The following is a 15,564-nucleotide window of genomic DNA, read 5'->3' on the forward strand; positions in this document are numbered from 1 at the left end:
TAGAGGGACGAAAAAGGAAGCAGGATGATACAGCAATAAGACGATGGAAATGGCTTGAGATTTTTCAGAGTGCGCTCTGGATTGTTTTGCCACTAAAATGATAAAAAAGTTTCTAAATTTGTAAACTTATGGTTATTCCCCCAAAGTCTTGCAACAAAAATTGGTTCTTCGAATTATTGGCTCACAGGGACATTTCTGATTTTATGTTTAAATCATGTATTCTATTCCACTTCACAAAATAACACAATAAAGTCCAAAAAAGCACCCAGAAGTTTGTAGTTCCAACTAAACAAAACATGGGAAAGGAATACTTTTGCAAGTCGTTGCGCTTTACATGGTTGACAAACGGAGGAGAGTCATGTAAGTTCAACTTCATTTCCACTTCACACAGATGGAGCCCGAACCTATACAGTTAACTTCCCCGTTCTGTGATTCCACCGAGACAATAAGAAGGTCTTGCTTTTATAGATCAAAGAAACTTTTCCTTTGAATACCAACTACAAAAGACATCTCATTTTAGCAAAAAGATATAAGCCGGGTGAAACGTTGAATATCTGTGTGTATTTAACAGAGTTAGTGAGAGAGACCCAGTTTTGTTCAGTAAACAGCTTCCCAGCAGCGAATCTCTTCTCTCATACTTTTACTTTACCGCAGTAGTACTTTACAAAGACTTCAAAGCGTCTCATCTTTGATGTAAAAAAAATATGCATTTACGTTTGAGGTGGAAAAAATGAAGTATAATAAGCTAAAATTCAATTATTACAAGTGCATTTTCAAGTAAATGTCAGCGTGAACGTTCATCTAACATCTGTTGTTGCTTGAGCCTGCTGCCTTTTGTAAAAGCTAATTGCACATTTTCAAATGCATGGGCGGGGGTGTGACATCTGCATAGAAACAGCCACTTAAGGCTGGGATCTCAAATCAAGTGACGGATATATGTAGAGACTGGCGTCATGCTTGGTTGAACGGACAATCTTGTGGTGGCATAAATGGAAAAATTAAAAATTGCAGCACATGTTTACATTTTGGATTCCTGCCACTGTGGTGAGTGGCACAGCTCCAGCATGTGTGTGCTTCTCCGTGAATTTTCCCAAATTCAATGATGAAGCAATCCAACAGCACAGCAGGCGGTGGTAATCTATCAACCAAAGCTTCTGGGTGCATTCGCAAGATAACAGCTGTGAGGGAGGGAAAACATCAGCACGGAGAGGAGCATACAAATTACTGGGTCGGTGTGAAGCAACCTCTCCGTGTTTTGTGGACGCGGAGACTCCGCTTTGTCTAGAGCTGCATTTGTTGAACGTGCAACTCACCGCTGACTTTGACAGGCGGACTCCTGACCAGCGGGCTGGTGGAGAGGCTCGTCAGCACCATGGCGGCCGTCACTTTGTCCATGTCCACCTCCTCCTCTGACCGTCTGTGACACAAAACAGAAATGGAAGACATCATGAGCTTCTTCTGATTCCAGATGGTTTATGTTGACCATGAAAACTTATTTGAAAACTTTTTCCACAAATGCTATAAAATTTATCCTATACAATTAAACTATGAAAAAAAAATCTGAGAGAAAAACATAAAAAATGAAGGCTGGACTTGAGAGTGATGATGAAAAATAAATCCTGAGCTGTCTAGCTAAGACTTGAAGGTTTTGAGTCAAGATATCACTGTTAAAAACAACATAGTTCCACCTTAGGAATAGGAAAACCACAGCTTGATGCTGCCGTCTCTGTGTTTCACTGTGGGATCGTTTTGGTGATGCTTGGGGAAGTTACTGTGAAATTGTTTCTCAAAATTTTAAGTTTAGTTCTAAGAACCACATCTGGATGTTTAATTTGGAAAGAAACCTGTAGAGCTACACAATGTATCAAACTGCAACATCACTGTGTGCAATACTGCAAGTGCAAAGAACTCATTGGATTAAATTTTTGTTATATTAATCTTATACTTATGATTTCTAGTCTGTTTATTCAACCGCTCTGAACGCTCAGACTGCATGGATATTTTAGTGGCTACATATTACACTAAGGACATTAAGATGAAGGAAATGTTGGGCAATTTACAATTATTTCCATCATTTTAATATCAGTTGTATCGCATTTCCAGCTTTTCCTGAAATCATGCATTATACTGATAATTTTAGTAAGAACGCCGACTTCAAAAAACACAATGAGTGCTTGCGTTTTTCGCGTCCTTCAGCCAGATGTTTCAGATAAGACACAGACCCTGTGGTCTGCAGACTACTGCACTGTCTGCAACATACGCCACTAATTACATTCAAGTGTTTGTTTTGTTAAGCCCTTTGTGAGCAACTGATGCAATCGCTCCGACCCCACTGGAAATGTCCAAGAGCCAGGATGTGGTATTTTGCAGAGACGAAAATAAATTATAAACATTTTCTTTGTCTAAGTGAAATGCACAAACCGAAGCCGAGTAGATGGGTGTCTTAATCCTGTGGCATGCACCAGTCCTACGAGTAAAACACAATCTGTGATCAAAAGAGACGTCAGTACCTTCATCACTGATGCTCTCTACCTGAGCTGTAATCTCACTATCAATAAGACAAGCACTGTGTGCTCAAACACTTTGATATTGTGTGGATGTCAAACCATCAAACACAATCCGTGGAGGAACATGACATCAGCCACCTCAGATTTTCATAACAGACGAGTTAAAAAAAACAACAACCGGGTCTGTACTGCGACGTGTACAGTAGGAGCAATGTTGAAACGAACACCCTGTTGTTTACTTGAATAAGAAAATTCCAACATAACCAATCCGATTTGTGTAGACCAAACCAGTTTGAAATTGCAACCACAATAATTTACTGACTTGCTGTGGCTGCAGTGGTCATATCAGTGGTAATCATTTACTCCAAACATGGCAGTTCATAATTTTGAACATTTAAAGGAAGAGCCAAAAATGGCTTAAAGTGGTGAAGAAATCTATTTTCAGAAGAAAACTGGATTAAGGTGTGTGACTTCATAAACACATATGTCTGAATATATATTCTAGGTGTTACCAAGTGGATTTTCAAGATTAGTAAAAATTTATTCAATTAAACAAATAGTTGATTAGGTTAAGTTTTTAAAATACCTAAATAAAGAAAATGGATTTGATACTTGAGTACATGAGTTTCCATTTGAATTCTATTTGTATTTTTTTTAATCAGAATTTCAAGAATAAATGACAATGTTTACTTTGAAAAATAAGGTAAGCAGAATGTTTTGATTAAACAATAAATTGGTTCACTGGAATCTTTAAAATAGAAAACTCTACAGCAACAAATAAGGGAAAAAAAGGTCATTTTGTCTGACATATATGGCAAAAATGTAAGCATTTTTGTGACTTGGGCTCCACACATTTTTTTTCAAATTATCAATATTTGGAAAACAACTAAAATATTGTGACCGAATATTGAGTCAAAAGCAAACACTATTAAAAAGTTCAATGTGACACCAAAGGTTTATTTTTCATAAGCTTATGCTCAGATGCACCTGAAAATGAACAAAAATATGAGTTTCAAACTTTACAAACAAGGATAAAACACCAAGCTGAAGTCGTAAACAAGCAATGAAAGCATCTCCTCCCATTGCGAGAAAAGGCTGCCCTTGAACACACACTGAGGATGACCTCCAAGTGACAGCTTCAGAGAACTTGTTACACCGTTCACAAAGGCTTCAGCTTCAATGCACAATGGAGCCATTTATTTATTATTCAAGGCAAAAACATGCCAGAAAAAACTGGTTTTCCAGCATGTACAATGATGTGTACAGTTGTATTTTTTGTCAGTTGTTTTTTTACCATTAAACACTTCTGGTTTAAGGGTTGTTGGCGTTTAAATACAGATGAAACTGGCATATTACGTGATGCTAAAATAACTGATTACAGCGAGCATCACACTGCACTGAAGAGGTGTCTTTTTGTTTCTGTTTGCTCCACTCAGTCCTCTGATGGTCACTTTGTGTGTTTTTCCAAATGTATTTATTGGGCTTTTATTTTGGCAGCCTGAGCTTCAGTGAGAAATGAGGGTCTGTGTTCCCTACTACAGAACTGAGGGGGATTTCCAGAGTTCCCTCCTAAACAGAAACAGACCTCACAGGGATTACTGTCAAGAGCTACTTTCATTTAAGGCTAAACAGTTGAAGCTAATGTTCAAAAGATTCCTTTAGAAAACAAGGTTTTGTGTCCGTTATCATTAAAAACATGTGCTGTGGAAAAACAATACTGCAGCAGAAACAATAAGTCTGTTCTAACAAACTAGACTTATCAAGTGCCACTTAAATCGCAGCTTTGTGGGTTTTTTTGGCTTTTGCAATTTTTCATTGTTTGGCAAGTGACTTCTTTCAGGTAAGAAATAATACAGTCTGCCAAGGGTTTTTATGGACTAATCATAAATAAATGGTTAATAGTTGTAATCTTCTCCTTTGACTTTTTGATCAGGAGTGTATGGATTGGTCTAGTATAAACTGGAAATCTCTACAACGGCTACATTCTTTATAAACACACTTCCAGAAATTAAAACTTGTTTCTGGAGAGAGTTGAACTTCCTCAAGGTTTCCCTTTGTCACCGATTCTGGTCATAACCTTTATGGACAACATTTCTAGGTGGAGTCAAGGTATTGATGGGGATCAATTTTGGTTCTGTTGGCTTAATTAGACTGCAATCTCCAGCTTTCCCTGGAGAAGTTCACAGCCAATTATGAAGCAGCCAGGATGAGAATCAGTACAAAATGTCCAAAAACATTGTCCTGACCCATAAAATAGTGGCCTGTCCTCTCCAGCTTGGACATAAGGTGCTGTTCCAAGTGAAGGAGTTTAGGTATCCCGGGTCTTGTTTAAGAATAGCGAAAAAATGGAGGAGGGGATCGATAGGGAGATTGGTGTGGCAAATACAGTGATGTGTAAGCTGTACCAGTCTACAAAGACAGAGCTGAGCCAAAATTCAAAGTTCTCGATTCATCAGATAATTTATGCTCCTACCCTCATCTATGGCGATGAGCCCTGGTAGTGACCAAAGGAACAAGATTGCCAATACAAGCGATCAATTCAGTTTCCGCTGCAGGGTGTTTGGGCTCTTCCTTAGAGATAGGGTGAGAAGCTTGATCAATTAGAAGGGGCTCAGCATTGGGGCTGGCCTGGGAACGCCTTGAGATTCCCCCGCAAGGGCTGGCCCAAGTGGCTGCAAGAGGGAAGTCATGATATCCCTGATTACTCTGCTGCCCCTCTGACTTGAATCCAGATTACGCTCAGAATAATTCATGGATTAATGGAACTTTCCCTCTAAGTTTTTGATCAGAAGTGTAAGGATTCTCTTAAAAAAAACCCACACACTTTCTGAAATCTGAAAAATTGAGACAATGAAAACTTTTAGTCTTCCACAAAATGTGCCTAAAATGTTGCCCTCTGTCTGGTGTAGTTTTGTGAATAGAATGTAACATTACGCCAAAAACATAAATCCATAAGTAATAGTTTAGGAAATGGGCATAAAACTGTTTGCTGACAGGCCCACATGAAATAAAGATCTTATGAAATGAAAACGTGTGGACATGAAAAGGCAGTATAAATTGATAAAAGTTAAATCCAACAAGAGCTGGTGCATAAAATAACAAAAGATCCATTAAATGATTTATTTTTCAAATCACTCGCTCATTTAATGCATATAAGCACATCTGCGCTGCAAATTTGCAACATAATTCAAGTTGCAGTCAGACTCCTAATACCTAGCATCTCCTCATTAATACTTCAGTTGTGATTGAATTCCATAATTAAAAGCTTATTTACACGGGCAAAGCACAAGCTATGAGGGAAGAGAAAAAGAGTGTTGGCCAACAAAGAAAGAGGCTCAGCCTCCATTAGCTGATGGCTAATTTATAACCCTTTCTGCTGCTAAATATGATGTCATTACAGCTTGCACATGAATCAAGAAAGGAAGCTGCACACACAGCTGTCACTTTTCCCCATAACCCCCGCCCCGCTTCGCTGTAAAACGCTGTCCTGGTCACCTTGGGAGGACATCGACTGACTGCAGATATTATCTCCACCGCAAGTGTCAGAAAATAATTACTGAGAAATTCGTCTGTCTTGAAAACCAAACGAGTCAATCTCAGGAAAACAGATTAGGAAGACTAATAATTAGGATGTGATGTTTTGAGAGAGGGGAGAGGTGTGAAAACAAAAATCCCAAATCACATCATTAGTGGTTTTATCAAACTTAAACTGGTTATTACGTATTTAATTAACATGCATGTGTGTTTGATGGCACTGTTAGGCGCATCATACATGGGTAACAGGAGGTGGTTAATGTATTGTTAAGTGAATTCTGAGAAATGAGTTTCATTTGTTTGAATTTTGGAGTCAGTGTTTTAATCTTCTCACTTTAATCATCTGCAATAAAGCGTGTTCTTGCATCTGACCCCCGAGACTTCCTGAAAGGGACATTATCCAGGATGTATATGGTGGCATTAACACATCTCTGCAGTGGGTGTTAAGAGCTTGTTTACTAAAGCAGATTGTACGAAATAGATCCATGTAATTTCATCTTGCTGCAGGCTGCTCATAAATAGAGTAAAATTACACAAGAGATGCTGTTAATGTAGTTACAGTCAATGAAAGACTGACAAGACTTTCTTTCTCTAACTAAAACACTTTAATTTGAAAGTGTGCTTTTAATGTACTGACAGCATTCAGAATAAATGATCTTTAAAACCTTTTTATATTTTTAACTGCATCATATTTGACCTATACACTGCACACAGAGTACCACAATTCACATAAAAAATGTTTTCTCTTTGCTCACGGCTCTCAGGGAAAATATTTTCAATAAAGACAGAAAGGCAGCGTATAGACTGAATCTGAGCCTAATATATTTTAATGAATAGCTATTTCTTTAATAGGGGATAGAAGCATAATGGCAAAATACGTTTAATTTGTGTCAACACTGACAAAATAAGAGTTACAACAAACACGTAAAAGAAAATAAAGGCTGAAAGTTCTCATATGTGAAAAGTTGACCCGTAACAATTACCAAAAATCAGCCTGCAGATAATAATAATCAATCATTTAACTGACCGTAGCAGCTCCACACAAAATCCTGTCAAGCAGCAGCAGAGTTAAAAAAAACAAATGGGATGATCAAATTTGATCAATGTTGTTCCCTTTTTGACAAATAGAGAGAAACAGTAGGAGGGTCGTGTCAGAGAGATGCTGATCAGCCGAAAACTCCCACACAGCTCTTAGGCGAGGTTTCATCAAGATAAAACAAGTGAGGCCAAATGTGGAGGACAAAGGTTGAGCTGGACTACAGCCTTTAAATTAAAGAGTTACTGTGTGTTTCATTTACCTTCCTGATCTGATGCATTATACAACCCATTAATTATAAAAATAATTAATGGGTTACCAAACATAACCCATTAATGATCTGTTTAGACAGAATAGGTACTGTACAGTACTGTAAAGTCTTGAAATTGTATTATCCCACAGTCAGCTGATTTGATGTTTGTCCTAATTATGTTTCTATATGCAAATAAGAGAGCAAAGTTGTCTGAAACATCCTGGCACATGATCCATCATGTCTGCCAGGACGTCGACTGCAGAAATAACTAAAAAGCAAAGAATCGAGGATCAGCAAATCTTTCTTATTTCTTAACTGATGTGAAAAGCAAATCAGCATGAAGAATATCTTGTTCCATATTTGTATAATTGTAAAATATTAACATTAGTTTAATATCAGTATTGTATGCATCTTTTTATTTATGCCAGTTCTTAATTTTTATATTTCTGATTATTTGTATAAGTTACAATTTTTATTTGTTTACTTAAATTACAACATACAACTATTGACTGATCTCTATTTGTTTTACTCATTTATTTATTGGCATTCCCACTTATTTAGCTGGTATTTTATACATTTTTACTGCTACCCATTTATTTCATTACATGATTATTTATTTACATATTTACTGACTGACCACTAGCTATTTATTTATGTCGATCAAGTACCCATCAAAAGAAGTTACAACTTCTCAGTTTATTTGAATGTATTTTTTTATTTAATTTATTTTTCATTTATTCCTTTTATTAATTTATTCCCTTTTGTATTGATGTACGAAAGGGGAGCTTACACACTTATGCAATAATATTCTTCATATTTTACAGTCATGTATTGGCAACAAAACAGGAACACATTTTAATTATGCAGATCAAGATTTTAACCCAAAGCAAAAACTAGAGGCAACAATAAGTAGAAGAGTTTTTAAAAAGCATAAAGCAAAAAGAAGAGAAATTCAGAAGCTGAGGGATCTCACTACCATAAAAAAGTATGAAGATCACAGATTGGTGATGAGGAAAATCCAAGTCATGTGCTAGACCAGGCCTGAAACTATGAACCTTTAAAGTTAAAATGTGAAGCAGCGGAACGTCACAGTTGGTGAAATTGGTAAAACAACAGCTCCCTCTTCAGGGGTTCTGATGAGTTTGGTGGGAGATCTGGATGTTTGCCAGCCTGCCACTGAAACATCTGTCTGCTTATCTATGCCAGATGTTTACATTTGTTGTACCTCCCCGCCCAGATGTGTGTATACCTTTTAAAAGACGGCACAAGTGAAATAAATGCAGCAAAGAAGCTGTAAGAAAATAAGTGAGACAGAAGGCGGGGTTGAGGGGATGTGTGTGCGTGTGTGTGTGTGAAAAGGGCTGAAGCCGAGTCCCCACCATTGTGTGGGGACACAGTGTCAAGTTTCAAGCAAAACACAGAGCCGGGAGAGAAAATAACAGGAGTTCATGTTACTGTGACTGTCTAGATTTGACAGATAAATGGGGAGCCAATGAAATGTAGAGTTGAGGTTGATTTTTCCACCATGTTTTTAAATTAAAGTGGATAGTGAAAACAGAAATACATGTGGTCGTATTTCTTTTATAGGTAGTAAAATATATATTAAAGAACAATAGTTGGCAAGATAAACTTGGGTCCTGGTCCAGTGTTCTTCGTCACAGTGCCTGCTGCAACTGTAAATACATGCATTTAAGCTCATAATCCTTTGTACACCGGGGTGATTTGTATTTAAAATTATTTTCATTCCATGAAGAAGTTTGTTTCTGATAAGAAATGAGACGTCTGAAGTTTAAAGGCATGTTTGCTGTTGCTATAATATTCATCTCCATCCACAGATTATTTATTACTGTAGATCATGAGCTATTTTCTTGTATCCATGTCCTGATGTTTGACATTTTAAATTTCCTTTTATTGCATCCTGTTATGTCTTTCCCACTTTGAGGAGCGTTTAAGAACAAAGTAGAAAGAAAAATGAAGTCTTAACACAAAAGTTATCCACATTTAGTTCATAGAAAGTATTAGGTGGTAAAATGGTGCTAATGATTTATAAAAATAAAATGAGTTCTGGAAACTTTTACCCCAATGAGTAAATGTATTAATTGCAATTTCTCATATTTTACATGACATTTTACATAAATGCAGTATTAGTTCAAGTATTTGTTTTGTGTTGTTTACAGAGCCTTTTGTACTATTTTGGAAAACACCAAGTTGTCTGAGTTTGGTCCAATTTAATGAAAAAATGTCTTTTTTCATTAAAGAGACTTTTTAACATTAAAGAGACAACATTTCATTAAAAAGTCTCTTTTAATGTTTTTTTGCATTTTTTGTTCATCTTCTGTTATGAAAGTGACTGAAAGTTTTCTTATTTCACTTTAGATGATAAGAGTCATCATTTAGTTTTCTTTAGGTTGAATACAGTATTGAATTGAAATCAATCCAGTGCGTTTTGGAACATTAACTTGTTCTGTCAAATGTTTTCCGCACCTCACAGTCACAAAAACATTTGCTTTAGAAAAAACATTCTTCATTTTTAGGTCACAAGCTTTCAAATTACATTAATGTAGAAAATGAGAGACATCAAAAGGAGCCTCTACTTTGCCAAATACAGAATTAGTTTCCTGCACAAGGTAAAGAAACTTTTCAATTTAATGTAAAGTCAGGAAAAAAAATCTAAAGAATTTCTAAAACAATCCTAAAATGTATGTTTTTCCTATGCCTACAGCTAACTTTGTCCTAACTCTGGCTAAATGGGCCATGGTCAGTCTTTGCACACACAGCTATGCACACAGTCTGGCAGAGCTGGTTTCCATGTCACCCAGAACACTATCAATCATTTCTAATAAAGGCAGCTGAAATGTGGGGAGGGTAACAGGAATCCCCCTGAAACAGGCCAGTGCTGTTGAGAATACCCGAACTTCTCTCTCTTCTCCAGCTCCTCTTCCTCCCTGCACCCCTGCTGGACTCACTTTCTATAATCTCAGGATCTTTCATGCATAGCAAACCTTTCCCCCCCTATACACACTTTGTGCTTGTTTGACATATTTGCCACAGATCAGAGCTGTAGACAGTAAGGGAGAGAAACTGTGTTTATGAAGAGCTGGGAGAGCGTTTTGGTTGGCTTGCTTCTTTGATATTGCTTAATTCAGGGAGGCATTCTCATATATAACAAACGCTGGACTATGCAGCCTGTTTCTTTCTCAATAAGCTCTAATACATCTGAAAGCTCTGATTTCTATCTATCACATAAACAGTATCAAATCAAAGTATATCTGCTTATGAAACCCAGCTAACAACCATGAAATGTAGATGAGTCTAAGCAGAAATATATCCAACTTCACTCAAGGTTTTAGTAAACAAAAACCCTTTCAAACACCAACATCCAGTCTTAAATACATAATGTGTTGAATTTAAACATCAAGTTGCCTCAGTTTTCTATGTTATATATCAAAGAAATTGCTATGCATAATATGTCATATATAGGCAAAGACTGAATGCAAAGTCTAGAAAAGCACTGCCAACAGCTGCAGGGAAGTGTTTGTTGTAAATGTGAGCACATGACATGGAGAGAAAATGGTTTTATGGCTGCACCAGGAATTTTATGGCACAAATAGAGAGTGTGTTAGATGTATATTTTAGCTCTGTCGTATATTTATATATTTATTGTTGCTGGTCAAATAACAGCATTCACATGCCAGTATTTCCTTTAACATTATAGTTAAATATCAGTATCTATATAACACCAGATCACAACAAGTCACTTAAAGTTGCCTTTACTATTGAACAAGTCCATAACTTTGGTGTCTGCATACATTAGTCTTCTCTTCTCTTTGCATCATTATATAACATACACTAGGCTTGTGTCACCAGCACAATTTTATAACAATTCTACTCTATCAAAATAACTAAAATACTTTTCTTGTAGTTTAAAGTCATGTTAATAAAATGCCAGAGAAAGTTATGGAGTGAGTAGAGATGTCTCTGACTTTCTAGAGTCCCATATGGCTTGATGTTTTAACATGTAATACCCATTGAGGTTAAAGTGGGGACCCCACGTGGGCCTTTTACTCTGCGCACAGTCCGGGCAGAGTTGCATTGACCTCACAGGCACTTTTATTAGCTTTTTTTTTCATGGTTTGGGGAACCGACAGGCTGACATCCTATTGACAGGCTATTGATTCCCCGTTGTCCGACCGTGACATCTGCTGCGCTCTTCCTGAGTGTTGCACTAAGACTGCAAGAGGATTATACAAAATTAAATTCTTCCTAGTAAAAATTTATATTTCAAATATCTACAATGGCATTCTATCTATCCACAAGTCACATTTCAACTATGTCGAACATAGCTTTTTTCTAGCTAAAAATAAGGGATTTAAGACAATTATATTATCTTCATATCAGGACTACATAATATCAAGAAAATATTAATTAAAAACTTAAACACCAATATTGATTAAGATAATAATTTTGTCCATGTCTCTGTGTAGTTAAAAGTGCTTTAGATTTTGACATGTTTACAGAGATCATGTATTGAAAGCCTCCACTACAGACTATGTATAACTTCAGTACAGCTTTATCTTCCAACCCATAACAACATATTGATGCAGCTGGTCTCCAGCATGGTGGGACATGAGCAACAGACATCTTTTCCCCTCACTCAGACACTAAACTGTGACCAAAACTGGTTTCTTTCAACACTGACAAAGGGGTTCCAGGAAGAAATGTCAGGATACCCCCATCCAGACTTGATACATTGTACAATAACTTGTAAGAGTGGTTGGTTTTAAATTACAGTACCTATGGGACTCAGTGAAATTACTAATATAATCTAACACTAACTTTGTAGTTAAGTGTGGAAGCAGAAATGCCATTGTTTAATTTGAACTTTAATTTACCTCAGTATAATTTTTAATTTGTAAAATCTTCCTGTCAGATTCTTGTTTAAACAACTCAAGAAGACCAAGCTAATAAGTCATTCTACTGAACTTTTGAGGTTCGGTAACTTCGTACTGTAAACAGGATAAACCATTCTAATGAAACTGGGATTGCTTGGTTCAAACCACAGCAGTACTTTGTGTTGGTCTATGACATATCTAAAAAATAAAGAAAAGAAAAAAAAGAGAAGAAATGCACCAATCTCGCAGCTGCAATGTGAAAACATGAAAAACATCAAAGGGCACGAATACTTTTGCATGATACTGCATGTTATTAAATCTTTGTTTTGTTTTTCTGAGGACGATAAGTGAGCGAGATATCTATTGTACCAACTCCTCTCTCCTTGTACATCTAAATAATCCCTTTTTTGTAGACACAAAACCACACCAACACGTTCTTCTTAAGCCATTTAAATCCTGCACACAATCTCCTCCACTAACTACAGGGTATTATTTATTGAATTTGCTTTAAGCACTCGGTCATGAATGGATAACAATGGATGATGAAGCCATTATGGTTGAGCAATATTACTGAGAGCCACACTTATGGTCAGCAGGTTTTAGTTGGCTTTCTATAAAAATAAACTCAAACAATCACTCAAAGATTAGACACAAAAAACAAATGACTAACTGAAAATGTGAAGTTTTTAACAACTAGCAGAGAGTTACAGTTTAGGCCCACGGGTAAAAGAAGAGATGTGACACGATTTAGCTGTAGACAAACACACTTAATATGTCAGTGTATGTTACTACTGTATGTGTTTGCACAGTCCAAACAGTGAACCAGATATCAATGTTGTTTTCCTTTGTATTTGTCCTTTCCTGTTGTGTGAACAGTGAGCGCTCCTCCATTTAGGAAACAGACAGATTTGTTAACGTTCTGATACACAAGCAGCCTCTTTCTGTCATGCACCTCTTATGATGCACTGTAAGATAATAGAAATTACCCTCCCTCCCTTACTGTCTTTTAGCCATTAAATTAATGATAAGGTCACACAAATCTTCAATATCAAAGAAAGCAAAGACAAAAACACACCCCTCTTTCCTGCTTTTCCACTAAGCCCATTTCTTTTAAATCTAATAAGCATTTTCATGCCAATCACCCCTGGGAGATGGAATATGCACCGACAAAAAGCCACCTCAAACACCTCTGCTCCTATAAAATTGGAAATTAGATTATATATGTAAACAAAGATGGATGCACAGGGGAATAGCAATGATTTCTACTTGGATCTACCAAGTTAACTTAATAAATGCACCAAGAAATCGGATTTAAAACGCCTTTCAGCTGCCATTTCCCCCCCAACATTGCCATAAAATAAAAGGATTTTCACATCATCTAAGCAAAGTATCTTTGAGTTGCACTGACTCTCTCGTGACCTTACCAAGTGAGTGAGCATTAAAATCTACTTATTACAATATTTGAAGGACATCTAAGTGTCACTCATGCTGATTTATAATCTACACAAGAACCTTCTGCGGTAGTCAGAACTTCTGCATAACAGCTAGAAATGCTAATCATATATCTTTTATCTGTCCATGTATTAGAAATCTTCAAAGAATATTTTAAGACTTGAGATGTAAAAAAAATTATGTTGGGCACACATTTTTTCCAATCCAAGTTATCCCAAGTAGCTGGAAATTACACTTTCTTTCCAGTACTAAAAGTTGGACAGTTATTAAAATTCAATTTTAATCCAAAAGTACAAATAATAATAAAAAAAATTCTGACTGATGAGACAAGAGTTGCTCAAATTATTTATGGAAACAGAAAGTAGACCATACATGAAATGCCTTCTAAAATATAATTTATATTTAAAATTTTGTATGTTGCTTTCAAACAAAAACATTATTTCACATTCCAGGGTTTCTGTTATAAGCCTGGCGGGCCACCAGGCTTTACTTGTGCCCCCACCAGGCTTAGCATTGTTAATTTATTTTAGTTTTTTTTAAATGATTGCCTCTTTAAAAGACTTTATATTTGGTGTTTGGGTATTAATCTTCCAGTCTTCCAATAACACATAACCATCAAGTGATATTTTCAAATCTCCTGTCAACTATAAACATGTTTTACCTCAAAAACATGGCGGGCAGCTGGATGACTGCAATAGCAACCCGAGCACCAGGCTTAGCAAGTTTTCTGGGGGAAACCCTGCATTCTGTTTCTACTATTAAATTGTGGAAATTTTAATATTGATTTTTATTCCTATATCACAGCCCTCATGCCATCATATTTAAGGTTTAAATGTGTGGGTTGAGTGGGAGGATATCTACATCTGAGCAGACTGAATAAATTATATATACGTATATAAACCATAAAAATAAAGAAATACATGTGTGATTTATTCAGAGTCCATGTATTCTTCTTAGATTTTCTTTTATCTCTAATGTAGACATATGAGGACAATGGACAAGCCAGACTGTGAGAGGCAATGGTTTTATTCATTCAGATGAAGCGATGGTAAAGCGTCTGAAAGAAAACTGTTTTCACATAGTGTGAGTTTATTGAGGAAAAGAGCTGCAGGGCAGAGAAAGGGGCCTTCAGTGAATGTATGTGTCAGAGTGATGTATATAAGTCCCGATTTGTTCCTACTTCGTATGAAATAAGAGATGAAAGTGAATGATCTTCCTTGCTGCTTTCTGCCTTTTAATAAGCCTTTTGACTGACACGTGTGCATGCTTCAAGACTGTGTCCTAGATTTTCAATGCAGGTAAGGGGCTCCTTTATGTATTCTAACCTTTGAAATGAGAGTGAAGACTTATAAACCCATCTGGATCAGTAGACTGATGGATAGAGTGTCCATTTAATGCAAGCCTCAGGCTGTACATCATATACAAACACCAGTAAAAAGGAGTCTAGTTAATCCTCTACACTGGTGAAAAAACTTATATGAATCACATATTTACATATAATCACTTTAGCCAGCACATTGTATCTAGTTTTCTAAATGTCTGCACAAAAATCAAATATAATTAGTCTAAATCTTCTATTTCTCAAATATTGAGTTTTTTCCTGTGCCATTGCGCATTATGTTCATACGTTACATTCACTTGAAAACTATGGGGGTACATGTAATATCTGCAGCCTGGATTTCTTTATTGTGTTAGTATGCAGGTGGTGTTGCTTGGGTCTATTTTTCTTTTGTATGTACATGATTTTCCTTGAACTGAGCCAATCCCTTTTATAGGTGCTATGCTTGCAGCTCAGCATGGTTTCTCCTGGTGAATGAAACAAAAAGGAAGATGTAGACAAACTCATAAATCTAGACTAGACATGGTAAGGACAGGCAGACAATATGAGCT

The 15,564-nt window shown here is 36.5% G+C and overlaps 1 protein-coding gene across 2 annotated transcripts in view; it reads right to left on the reverse strand.

The window, feature by feature from the left end:
- znf704 (zinc finger protein 704) overlaps window positions 1–15,564 on the reverse strand; it is a 65,325-nt gene that overhangs the window by 20,814 nt on the left and 28,947 nt on the right. For both annotated transcript variants that reach the window (XM_028037052.1, XM_028037051.1), the window contains exon 3: window positions 1,314–1,417. In XM_028037052.1, the coding sequence (XP_027892853.1) occupies window positions 1,314–1,417 (104 nt within the window). The remainder of the gene's footprint in view (window positions 1–1,313; window positions 1,418–15,564) is intronic.

Source organism: Xiphophorus couchianus, chromosome 13 (assembly GCF_001444195.1).
Source record: "Xiphophorus couchianus chromosome 13, X_couchianus-1.0, whole genome shotgun sequence".
NCBI classification, from domain to species: Eukaryota; Metazoa; Chordata; class Actinopteri; order Cyprinodontiformes; family Poeciliidae; genus Xiphophorus; species Xiphophorus couchianus.